Raw genomic sequence first — 12,521 nt, 5'->3', positions numbered from 1 at the left:
GAATTAAACCAATATTTGACCCGTTATGCGTCATGAGGGATAGTGGTGTGGTGTGTCTGCTTAGAAAACAGTTTGATTATAAAATCAAATTATAAATGAAACCTTCTTCTCTATGCCCCCCAAATTTAATGTAAATTCAGTAAAATCCTACACCCAGTAAATTGGGGACCAAGTAATTAAACAGGTCCTTCAGCGTTAACGAGTATTGAGTCCTTCCTCCCAACCAAGCTTCTTCAGGTGGTGTTGCACAAGTCCCTTAGCTTTTGAGTTGTAAGAGTAGGAGTTAAGAGCATCTTCCAGATAATATCACAATGTTAAATGTTGACTCAGCAGTGACTGTGCTTGGGAGCTGCCTCCTGCTCCTAATGTTCCCATATATGAGGCAGGGATGTAAGTATCTTATTCTTGGTGAGTGATTTTTGTTAAACCCCTTCCTTACAGATCAATTTGCTCTTTTTGCCAGTCATTCATTGACAGTATTTGAAACATCAGAATCTCTCTTGTGGTAATCAGTTGGATTGCCCCTTTTATCTAAAACTTTCAAGAGTCAGGAAGAGAAGACAGGATATATAGGTGACAGCTTATGTTGCTGTACAAATACGTCGATAAGAATATTCAAGATTTTGCCTATTAAGTTGCTAACTAAAACTTCTATTAATAACCAGTGATGGAAAAGAATGTAGAAAATATATAACTACTTAATGATGATTAGTGACTTTTTTCAAATTAACTAATTGTGCTTGTTGGGTTGACATGAAAGTGTTGAAATTCCATTTCAGATAGCTCTAGTGATAACTACATAGATAAAACAGTTGAAATTCAATAGTAATTAGTAGAATTAAATATGGAATTTCAACATTAACCATTTATTAAGAATAATTACTTATAATTTAAACTTATCATACAAAGTTATATAAAAATAACTACCTTAATTCTTTTGTTCTCATTATATTGGTCTGAAGTGCAGACCCTTCTGTGAAAGAATGGTATGAAAGGAAAAGTTGTATTATGATCTATGTTTATATTTGAACATCATCTGGAAAAAGAGTGAAGTTTCATTAACCAGAATAAACACATAGCCGGAGAAAATCTTCATATCATAGGGTAATGGAATGTCAGCTTTTAACTTAAGAGCTAACTATAATAATGAGCACATCACTTTAAAACTAAGACTTTTTGAGTAACAGATGCTTTATTTTTCAGATGCTGTGCCACTTTTTCTGAGGCTGCTGCATTCACCCCATCAAAATGTGTGTGAGCAAGCAGTATGGGCTTTAGGCAATATCATAGGTTTGTGTTACTCTTAATATAAAAATTCAAAAGTTTCTTTTGAAATCAAATTAATAAACCAATTTGGATTCTGTTGGGTTTTTTTTAATAATAAACTATACTTTCAGGGATCATTTCTATAGTTTGTAACTAGAGAAGTGTGGTTGAAAGTGTCTGACCTTGCTTAACTACAAGAGCAATGGGATTGGCTCAAATACATGGAGTTCATTTCCCTCAAAATGCCCTTTGCTTAATTCTTTCTGCTTTCTCTCTTGCTCCTCCTCTAACATCTTTCAATCCAGGAAACAATGTCTGGCAAACAAATCACATGCATAATGTTATAATGAAAAACAGTTTTCATTATAAAGGCTCTGGATCGCCATCAGAGCTTGCACTTCAGTCACCAGAGCTTTCATAGTACACGTTTAATCTTTCTGGCCAAGCTTTTGGCTAACCTAAAACTTTCGTTTCTCTTCTTGATTATTGTTGTAAGTGATACACCACAGAGATATTCAAATATCATAGCGGTGAGTGTAGTTTAAAAATGTCCGCCCCACCATGTCTTAAATTACTGAAATGTTGTGGGTTTAGATATTGCTTAGTTTGACAATAACCTAAGTTTTCAAAAACTCTGATTCTAGTTTTTCTTAAAATATTCGTACAGTATTGTTATTTGGACCTAGGAGTGACACTGTTCCTTCCCTGTTAACAATACAGCTTGGATACGACAATGCTGAGGACCGTATAAGTATCTAAGTGGATGCAATACACATCAAACTGTGGGGATATCATAATAAACTGAAAATGTTCTATTCAGTTTCAAGAAATATGGAACTTGTCACAGAGTATTTTGTCTGGATCAGTAACCTGTTATGATTGATGGGCCTCCATTATACCTTGTCCTCATGGTCATTAATCGCTATCTTTTTCATGTGTTCTTAATCATGGATAACTACCTCTTCAGAATTCAGCAAATCACTTTTTGCTAGCACGAAGTATGTTTAATGTGAATCAGAAAGGGGAGCAGTTACTTACTTCATGTTGAATGAGGTGTTTCTTGTACAGTCAGGTGTTGGCAAGTCACATTTTGACTAATGGTGTCTATTGCATCCAAAGGCTTAGACAATTTTACATAAATCTTAATAGTGAAGGGTTTAAATTTACAAAAATGAAGACATGCTGGAAAGCTGACTTTGTCACTTGCCAGGATGTTGAACATTGGATGAGCTAGTCTCTGCATTGACAAAAGCAGCATGTAAAGAAGTTACTCATAGTTTCTTGACTACCTTCTACTCAGATCACTGAACAATTTAATAATACTAAACAGTGGCTATTGGGGAAACTGTCTGTTCTGAGATGTTTTCCTTTTGGAGGTGTGTAGAAATCAATGTTATTCCCCTGGTACCAGATTTACAGCTGAACTGAGGCCCAACCTCATGCCCAAATTGTGCTTGGAAACTGGAAGAGTAGTCATTTGGGTCATTTAACAACTAGGCCCTTTGGTTATTTAACATGGGAACGTGGTTCTACAACACTATCCCTTGTAAATAGTTTTTATCTTCATAAAATCATTTAATGTTTACACAGGTGATGGACCCCAGTGTCGAGATTATGTTATTAGTCTTGGAGTGGTGAAACCTCTGCTGTCCTTCATCAGTCCATCTATTCCCATAACATTCTTAAGGAATGTTACTTGGGTCATGGTCAACTTATGCCGTCACAAAGACCCACCTCCACCGATGGAAACCATTCAGGAGGTGAATTGAATTATTCATTTATAAATTTAATTAAATTAAACAAGTTGAATTGTTAAATATCTTGAATATTTCTATTTAATATTAACACTCTGTCTCTCCCCCCCAGATCCTTCCAGCCCTCTGTGTTTTAATTCACCACACAGATGTAAATGTGAGTAAAAACATTTTCCACCAATTATTTTGTGACCAAGTCATGGACGGGTCATGGGCCGTGAATTTTTGTTTACTGCCCATAACCTGTCCATGACTTACTAAAAATATCAATGACTAAAACGTAGCCTTATCCATAAGTACATATGAGTGAATAATTGATTTTTATTTTATTTTTTTTGTTTGGGGACCAAACTGAAAAGTCAGAAGGAAAAAAATGAGTTTGGATTGAACCAAAACTGGATTATTTTTTTTTTTTCAGGTTTTTTCTCCAAAAGAGAGAACCTGAAATATTTTGTTTCAGACCTATCACCAGATGGTGTTTCTAAAATTGCTCCCCAGGACCAGAGTACTCAGCATCTGCTGTGGATGTCAGGGTCTGGGGTCAGGGACACCAGGGTTTCCCAGATTCTTGGGTCAGTCCATATGCAGGGCTGCCTGGAGTCCCAGACCTTGAGAGCCCAGCCCATCCTATGACCTCCTGGCTCTTGCAGCAGTTTGTTGGCTCCAGTTAAGTGTCCCAGGGATTCCTGGCTCTACAGTGGGGAGACGAAGTTCTGGCATTGTGGTACCTCCCTGAAGCCATTGACCCTGAAAGTACTGGATCTGGCCCTGGGGCAGTGTGCTTGGGGAGTTTGTTGCATAGCAGGGAGCCTACCAGTCCTGAGTATCCTGACTTCAGCTAGGGCTGTGGGAGCTGGCAGGCTATTTGCTACAGAGTGGGAAACCTAGCAACCCCAGCTTTCGCCGGGGTGTCTGGAGCTTGCAGGCTTTCTGCTGTGGAGTTTTGTACCCGGAACACCAACAAACTTCCTGTGAAAAGCGGTCTGTGTTTGGGTAAAAATTTCTTCAAATCTGCAGTAAACTTTGTGAAAAATTTCAGTCCAGCAAATTGACATTTTACAAGTAAATAAAGGTTTGTTTGAAAATTTCCAAATAGGTCTCGCCAATGCCTGTGTCTCACTAGATAACTAAGTAGGAGGTGACTATATTTCACTGTAACAGTAATCTGAGTTGCTTTTGTCCCCTCTCTGTTCAGCATATCAGTGAACATACTTTTGGCCCTTTATAAATGATAGGCAAAATCAAACATACTTATTTTATTGGTCCTTTTGTGTACCTGAAGTGTTTTGGGGTTTTAGTTGTTTTTGTAAGAAAGTGGAAGAGCAAATGGAGAAAAGTAGCAATTTCTACTATGTCCAGCTACAGACAAATGACTTAAAAAGTATAAAATAAGACTTGTTAACTAGTTGTATTTAAATGTCTTGTAATATGAATGTATCAACACTTTGCTTCATGGTTAAAATAGGCTATATCGAGTGAAATTTACCTACAGTAGACACTCAGAGTTACAAACACCTTGGGAATGGAGATTGTTCGTAATTCTGAAATGTTCATAACTCTGAACAGAACGTTATGGTTGTCTTTCAAACGTTTACATCTGAACATTGACTTAATACAGCTTTAAATTTACTATGCAGAGGAAAAATGCTGCTTTCCCTTTGTGTTTTTTTTAGTAGTTTAGTTTAACTGTTTGCTTCTTTTTGTTGGTATGTTTTTGTTTTGTTTTTCTGTGCGTGTCTCTGCCGCTGCCTGATAGTTTACTTGCGGTTGCAAATGAGGTGTGTGGTGGACTGTTCAATTCGTAACTGTAGTATTCATAACTCTGAGGTTCTACTGTATATTGCAATGGTTAAAATATATATTCGGCCAACTTGATCTATGACATTGACTACAATTAGAAGTCAAGTGGGCTTACCCCAGGAATAAAGTAGATGTTTGTGCCGGTGTATTACTAATCAGTTCTTTTCATTTGTTCGTCCTAATCCTGTTTTATTTGAATACTTGTATTATAGCTGTCCCTGGCATCAGGGGTTTGGTATTCTAGGATGTCCAAAGTGTGTCCTAAATGTTTAATGTTGGTACTTGTATGCCCAGAATAGCTCTGGTTTTAGAATCTGCTCCACGATAACAGTAACATTGAAGCAATGATCCTTTTGGCTCAGAATCAAAATTGTGGACTACAATATTATTCTTGACTAAATGACTGTAAGAGTAAAAATCAAAGAGAATTGCAGTAGTGAGTGATTTATTTTTTAGTGGAGATCTTTTGATATATTTCACCTGTTTACTTTTGGAAGAGTTAAAGGAAGGTTTGAATTATTGATTCTTGTTTATCTTTTATGTGAATACAAAGGGCCATTCTGGTGACTCTCCACATATTGTTAAATGAGAAACTGTGGTGACCTACACCATTGGATCTCTTTTGAGGCATTGTCTATACAGGAAGATTTTACTGGCAATACCAGTATGGTTATATTAGCATAACCCCTTGTGTGAACATTTTTATTGTGGTATGTGTCCTTTTTTTCTGGTTTAGCTAATGTCGCTTGGAAAGGGGTCTAAGGCAAACTGAAAAAAGGCACAGTTTTGCTGGAGTATGTCCACTTTGATGTCCATTATAATTATACCAGTTTAAATTCACATTTTAACTTGTACTGATATAACTGTCCAATGTAGATGAGGCCTGTCCTTTAACTCAAAACTTACGTGGAGTTTCTTGAAACTTCTCTATCTATAGATCAGTTCATTCACTTGTAGCTGAAATGATTGTGAACCTCTTAATTCTCTGTGAATTGCTTATATTTTTGTAATCATGCATCTGAACTGTTAGTTTTCTTTTTTCAGATAGACTGCTTTCAATGTATTTTCTGGCATTAATAAATTTACATCTTGTATTTACGTATTATATTGTATTAATATACTTTTTATGCGGTTCAGATGTGCTACTAAAAAATTAGTTATTTCAGCATGCAGTGCTATTGCCTCTAGTTTCCACTAAGTACCTTTCAAACGCTTTTACGCTTTTTAAAGTTCTGTGAAGGAACGCTGCTTTGTGAATGAGAGTAGTTAGTCTCCTGAGAAATGTGAGCCATCATTCTGAGGCTGCCTATTCTGTGTTCCCTGAAGTGTTGTCACCCCAACAATCAATCTTTATTTTTTCTCATATTGTCCACTTTAATTTAAAGATTCTCATGAGGACAGGTATGATGTTTGACCATTATATCCTTCATATTCTTGACTATGGTTATAAATGATATTTTGTCCTATGTTCTAGCTACCTGGAAGGCAGCAGACGAAGGTGCAAGGAACAAATTACGAAGTGGCTGCATTTTAGACTTCTTAAAGTGAATATGTCAAACAGCAGAATAGTTTCCTTCTATTTATAAGATGTTAAACAACAAAATCCTCTCAATGTAAAAACCCTTGCCTTGAGACAGTTACAAAACTAGAAACATTTAAATGGACTCTAACAGCAAGTCTTGAACAAAAAACCTATCTTTAAATATAATAGCCTTATAACATAGATCTCGGCACATCTTATTTAGACCTTTCTCTCCTAATGGGTTTAACACTGTATTTATTTTTTTTTAAATGTTAGATATTGGTAGATACAGTCTGGGCCCTCTCCTACCTAACGGATGCTGGCAATGAACAGATCCAGATGGTGATAGACTCTGGAATAGTCCCTTATTTGGTTCCCCTTCTCAGCCACCAAGAAGTTAAAGTGCAAGTAAGTTTAGATAGCAATATCTTAATTTATTTCAAAATATAGTAATATACAGTACTGAAGTGGCTTACTTTTTAAATAGTTTAGTTATCACTTTGATAATTGGCTAAAGGTTTATCAGCAAACATTTATTTGCAAAATACTTAGGTTACCACAAATTAGATAAGTGAATTTTGATAACATTTGAATGAAATAATATTTTGCTGTGTTCACTGTTTTTATGCTTAACTTTTTTTCTCAATGTTCAAGTCTTGAAATACAGTGTGTTGTTTCAGACTGCTGCACTCAGAGCTGTAGGCAACATTGTTACTGGTACTGATGAACAGACACAAGTAGTTCTGAATTGTGAAGCTCTTTCACACTTCCCAGCACTGCTGACACATCCCAAAGAAAAAATTAATAAGGTATGTAAATACATTTTGGGGTGAAATTTACCCATAGGAATAGTTAGTTATTTGCCCTGTATTGTAAATATTATTGACCAAATGTCAGTATGACACTGTTTTTCCCAAATACTATAACCTGATAATATGTCTTTGTTGCAATACCAGTTTCTTGCTGACAAGTCTTGATCTTGCTATATTTTCCGTTACTTATTTAAATTAAGCCATTAGTATCCTAAAAGAATCTAACGAACTTCATAGATATCCTTATCAAATATAGTAATTCTTTGTAATAACTTCATCAATATCTGGGCATTCCAGAATGCTGGGATTACAGATTGATGAATACTGGTTTATATGGCAATGAGTTCTTGACCTTGTATGAAATTTGATCTTTATTTTGTGCTGCAAGGTTGGCAGTTTCCCAGGGAAAACTAATGTAGGTCTGGGCACTGGTAAATACTGGCTTAAACTTGGTTTAAACTGGGAAAAATAATCAGTGTTCAGCAAACATAGAATGAATCTTTTCAAACTTTGGGTATATCATTGAAATCTGAGGAATAAGAACATAAGAATGGTCTGACCCAGTAGGGACAAAGGTCCATCTAGCCCAGTATCCTGTCTTCCAACAGTGGCCAGTGCCAGGTGCCCCAGAGGGAATGAACAGAACAAGTAATCATCAAGTGATCCATCCCCTGTCGCTCATTCCCAGCTTCTGGCAGACAGAGGCTAGGGACACGATTCCTGCCCAATAGCCATTGATGGACCTATCCTCCATGAATTTATCTAGTTCTTTTTTGAACCTTGTTATTGTCTTGGCCTTGACAACATCCTCTGGCAAGGAGTTTCAAAGGTTGACTCTGCGTTGTGTGAAGAAATACTTCCTTTTGTTTGTTTTAAATCTGCTGCCTATTAATTTAATTTGGTGACCACTAGTTCTTGTGTTTACTCCTTCTCATAACACTTCCTTATCTACTTTCTCTACACCTGTCATGATTTTATAGACCTCAATCATATCTCCCCTTAGCCGTCTCTTTTCCAAGCTGAAAAGTCTTAGTCTTATCAATCTCTCCTCATACGGAAGCCATTCAATACACCTAATAATTTATTGTTGCCATTTTCTGAACCTTTTCCAATTCCAATATATCTTTTTTGAGATGGGGCAACCACATCTGCACACAGCATTCAAGATGTGGGCGTACCATGGATTTATATAGAGGCAACATGATATTTTCTGTCCTATTAGCTATCCCTTTCTTAATTATTCCCAGCATTCTGTTTGCTTTTTTGACTGACGGTGCACATTGAGTGGATGTTTTCAGAGAACTATTCACAGTGACTCCAAGATCTTTCTTGAGTGGTAACAGCTAATTCAGACCCCATCATTTTATATGTATGGTTAGGATTATGCTTTCCAATGTGCATTACCGTATATACTCGTTCATAAGCCGAATATTTTTGGTAAAAAAGTGATGCATCAAAGAGCAGGGGTCGGCTTATAAACGGGTGATGATTTTAAACTCTATGAAATCATGTAATTGAAAATCTAATACATTGTTGTTTTGTTTACCTGGAGCATCTGCAGGCCTGGAGCCCCTCAGCTCCCAGTGGCCACGGTTCGCCGTTCCCAGCCAATGAGAGCTGCAGGAAGTGGCGACACTTTCCGCAGCTCCCATTGGCTGGGAACGGCAAACCGCAGCCACTGGGAGCTGAGGGGCTCCGTGCCAGTGAACGCTCCAGGTAAACACAAGTGCCAATGCACCAGCAGCTTACCCTGAAGGGCCGGGAGCCAAAGTTTTTTTCCAACCCCTGAAATATAGGGTCGGCTTATGAAAGGGTCATACAGTTTTTGCTATTTTTACCTCTCCATTTTGGGGGGTCAGCTTATAAACGAACAGGCTAATGAACGAGTATGTCAGCATTAAATTTCATCTGCCATTTTGTTGCCCAGTCACCCAGTTTTGAGAGATTCTTTTGTAGCTCTTCGCAGTCTGCCTGGGTCTTAACTATCGTGAGTAGTTTTGTATCATTGGCAAATTTTGCCACCTCACTGTTTACCCATTTTTCCAGATTATTTATGAATATGTTGAATAGGACTGGTACCAGAACAGACCCCTGGGGGACACCACTATTTACCTCTCTCCATTCTGAAAACTGACCATTTATACCTACCCTTTGTTTCCTATCTTTTAACAAGTTACCAATCCATGAGAGCACTTTCCCTCTTATCCCGTGGCATCTTACTTTGTGTAAGAGCCTTTGGTGAGGGACCTTGTCAAAGGCTTTCTGAAAATCTAAGTTCAGTAGTTCCACTGGATCCCCTTGGTCCACATGCTTGTTGACCCCCTCAAAGAATTCTAGTAGATTGGTGAGGCATGATTTCCCTTTACTAAAATCATGTTGACTCTTCTTCAACAAATTATGTTCGTCTATGTCTGACAGTATTTTTTTTTTTTATAGTTTCAACCAGTTTGTCCGGTACTGAAGTCAGGCTTACAGGCCTGTAATTGCCAGGATCACCTCTGGAGCCCTTTTTAAAAATTAGCGTCACATTAGCTATCCTCTAGTCATTTGGTACAGAAGCTGATTTAAATGATAGATTACAGAATACAGTTAGTAGTTCTGCAATTTCACATTTGAGTTCCTTCAGAACTCTGGGATGAATACCATCTGGTCCTGGTGACTTACTGCTGTTTAATTTATCAATTTGTTCCAAAACCACCTCTAATAATACCTCAATCTGGGACAGTTCCTCAGATCTGTCACTTAAAAAGACTGGCTCAGGTTTGGGAATCTTCCTCACATCTTCAGCTGTGAAGACCAATGCAAAGAATTCATTTAGTTTCTCCGCAATGGCCTTATTGTCCTTGAGTGCTCCTTTAGCACCTTGATCGGCCAGTGGCCCCACTAGTTGTTTAGCAGGCTTCCTGCTTCTGATGTACTGTTTAAAAAAAAAAATAAAAAAAATTGCTTTTTCTTTTTGAGTCTTTGGCTTACTGTTCCTCAAATTATTTTTTGGCCTTCCTAATTGTATTTTTACACTTCATTTGCCAATGTTTATGCTCCTTTCTATTTTCCTCACTAGGATTTAACTTCCACTTTTTAAAGGATGCCTTTTTGCCTCTCACTGCTTCTTTTACTTTTGTTTAGCCACGGTGGCTCTTTTTTGGTTCTTACTTTTTTAATTTGGGGTATACATTTAAGTTGAGCCTCTATTATGGTGTCTTTAAAAAGTTTCCTTGCAGCTTGCAGAGATTTCACTTTTGGCACTGTACCCTTTAATTTCTGTTTTAACTAACCTCATTTGTGTGTAGTTCCCCTTTCTGAAATTAAATGCTACAGTATTGGGCCACTGTGGTGTTTTTCCTGCCTCAGGGATATTAAATTTAATTATATTATGGTCTCTATTACCAGGCGGTCCAGCTCTTGGACCAGATCCTGTGCTTCACTTAGGACTAAATCAAATCCTATAGGCTTGGTCTATACACTACATCAAAGTTGATTTTCTGCTACAAAATGTTACATGGCCAAATGGACCTGGACTGGTAATTTATGCTTCTGATTGCTTGATGGTTCAATCCTACAACTCTGTATTATTGTTTTCATATAATCAGTTTTTCTTTACATTCGTTTATACAGTATTGGAAACTGAAATGAGTTCTGACATTTATAACATCCTTGAGAAAATAACAAACCAAAATGTATACAGATATTCCAGTGTTCAGTATTATAATTACATATTAGTAGTAGTCCTACTGCAGTTTAATTTATTTGTACAACCCTAAATTAATCTACAAATTTACTGCCTTACATAATCACAAATTAAATATGTAACTAAAACTAAGTGTAATGTGGTGTATATTCATGAAACAGTTTTTAAATTAATCCCAGTTTAAGGCATTTTCTAACTGTTTTTTCTTAGGATGGTAAAAATCATGATTTTACCTAGTAAAAACCACCCCTGGTAAATACCATGTCATCCCTGTCTGTAAGCATTAGGCTTGTTTACCTATGAAATGGTCTTCTGTGTTTACATTAAAAATTAAAAACACTGTAATGCTGTTTTGTGTGTTTAATAAAAATAACGTCAACTTGGAATAGAGTTGATTGAACTGACTCTTGGAAATTATGAAAGGTAATTGGATGTTTGAGGGGGTGTTTCTGTGATTGGAAACATTCTAATTTAACACTTAATAATGTTAATGTTTTATAATGTGTTTTTGAGAGAGAGGAATGTACAAAGGCTACATGGGGGCACTGATAAAGTGCTGATTTCAGAGTGCATCTGAGGCATGTTGAAATTTTGAGAAGGGTGTTGTTTTGTTTTGCACATTGCCAGTGATAAGTGCCCAAAATAAGCTCACCAGCTGAATACAGACGATCTAAAGATCTCTAACAAGTTCATTGACACAAATGATCCCATGATTTGATCCAAGAGTTCAGCAGAATGTTAAGTCAGTAAATCTGCAAGTCACATTTACCCTGTTCCATGCTCTTAAGTTGAATAAGCAGCTTCCAATGAAATTATCGCACCAAGATACATGAAATGAAGAGTTTATTTAAAGTAACCGGTATAGCTCATGGGTAACCATAATAATGATGGTAGTCCTCAGTTTAATGACTTATCTACAAAATTATTGCTTCTGCTGGACTAATAGTTATCTTGAATAAAATTTGGTAAAGTATTCTAACTTTGGGTGTCCTAGTGGCTTAAATCTTGAAGCTGCATGAACGTTTGAGCCTACATTGTAATTCTTGTGACTGTCATCTGCAATCTTCTTTCTTATGGAGGGTTTTATGTGACAGTGTTTAACACAACTGTGACTATACCACATTGGGCACTCAGCTTGGTTGGGTTGAGTGTCGATACTTAATGTAAAGTAAAATTGCTGCTTATGAACTAAAGTATCTGCATCTGTATATGGGGGGCCTGTTCTTGTTCACTTCTGCTGACTTCACTGAAAGTAGGAGGATAATCACCTTTCTACTCTATGCATTTTGTATCAAGTTTTCAACTTGCCTAGCAGTAGTCGAAAAATCTTGTAAATTTAGTGAAAATCTTGTATTTTTTTAATTAATATTGGCCTGCCTGTGTTGAATTTTATCCAAGTTTTGCAGGTCTAGAATACTCTGATTTTTCAGTTGTCAGTTTGTAACTGTTAATCATGCACTGAGATCTAATATAGATCTTGGGTAACTTTTAGCATTGATCTCTGCCTTGGGAAAACTTCACCCAGGCTGAGTTGGTTTTGTTTTTTCTTTTTCTTTGGACAAAGAAAACATTAGTTTTGTTATCTTCCTGGTAGCGGTGAACAAATACTACAGGGCCTTAATCTTAAAAATGTGTGTTAAATCAGTGAATACACATTTTCTGGATAGTTCAGAACAGGG

The 12,521-nt window shown here is 36.8% G+C and overlaps 1 protein-coding gene, 1 non-coding gene and 1 pseudogene across 10 annotated transcripts in view; all 3 read left to right on the top strand.

Moving 5' to 3' along the window:
* Positions 1–12,521, top strand: part of KPNA4 (karyopherin subunit alpha 4) — a 103,364-nt gene that overhangs the window by 67,736 nt on the left and 23,107 nt on the right. For all 9 annotated transcript variants that reach the window (XM_045030498.1, XM_045030505.1, XM_045030500.1 and 6 more), the window contains 5 exons: positions 1,204–1,290; positions 2,857–3,026; positions 3,133–3,177; positions 6,619–6,750; positions 7,023–7,151. In XM_045030498.1, the coding sequence (XP_044886433.1) occupies positions 1,204–1,290; positions 2,857–3,026; positions 3,133–3,177; positions 6,619–6,750; positions 7,023–7,151 (563 nt within the window). The remainder of the gene's footprint in view (positions 1–1,203; positions 1,291–2,856; positions 3,027–3,132; positions 3,178–6,618; positions 6,751–7,022; positions 7,152–12,521) is intronic.
* On the top strand, positions 1,382–1,494 carry LOC123378119 (annotated as a pseudogene).
* LOC123378146 lies at positions 11,251–11,565 on the top strand. The gene has a single exon (XR_006582488.1).

This window comes from Mauremys mutica, chromosome 9 (genome assembly GCF_020497125.1).
Source record: "Mauremys mutica isolate MM-2020 ecotype Southern chromosome 9, ASM2049712v1, whole genome shotgun sequence".
NCBI lineage: Eukaryota > Metazoa > Chordata > Testudines > Geoemydidae > Mauremys > Mauremys mutica.
This window is presented reverse-complemented; position numbering and strand designations above follow the sequence as displayed.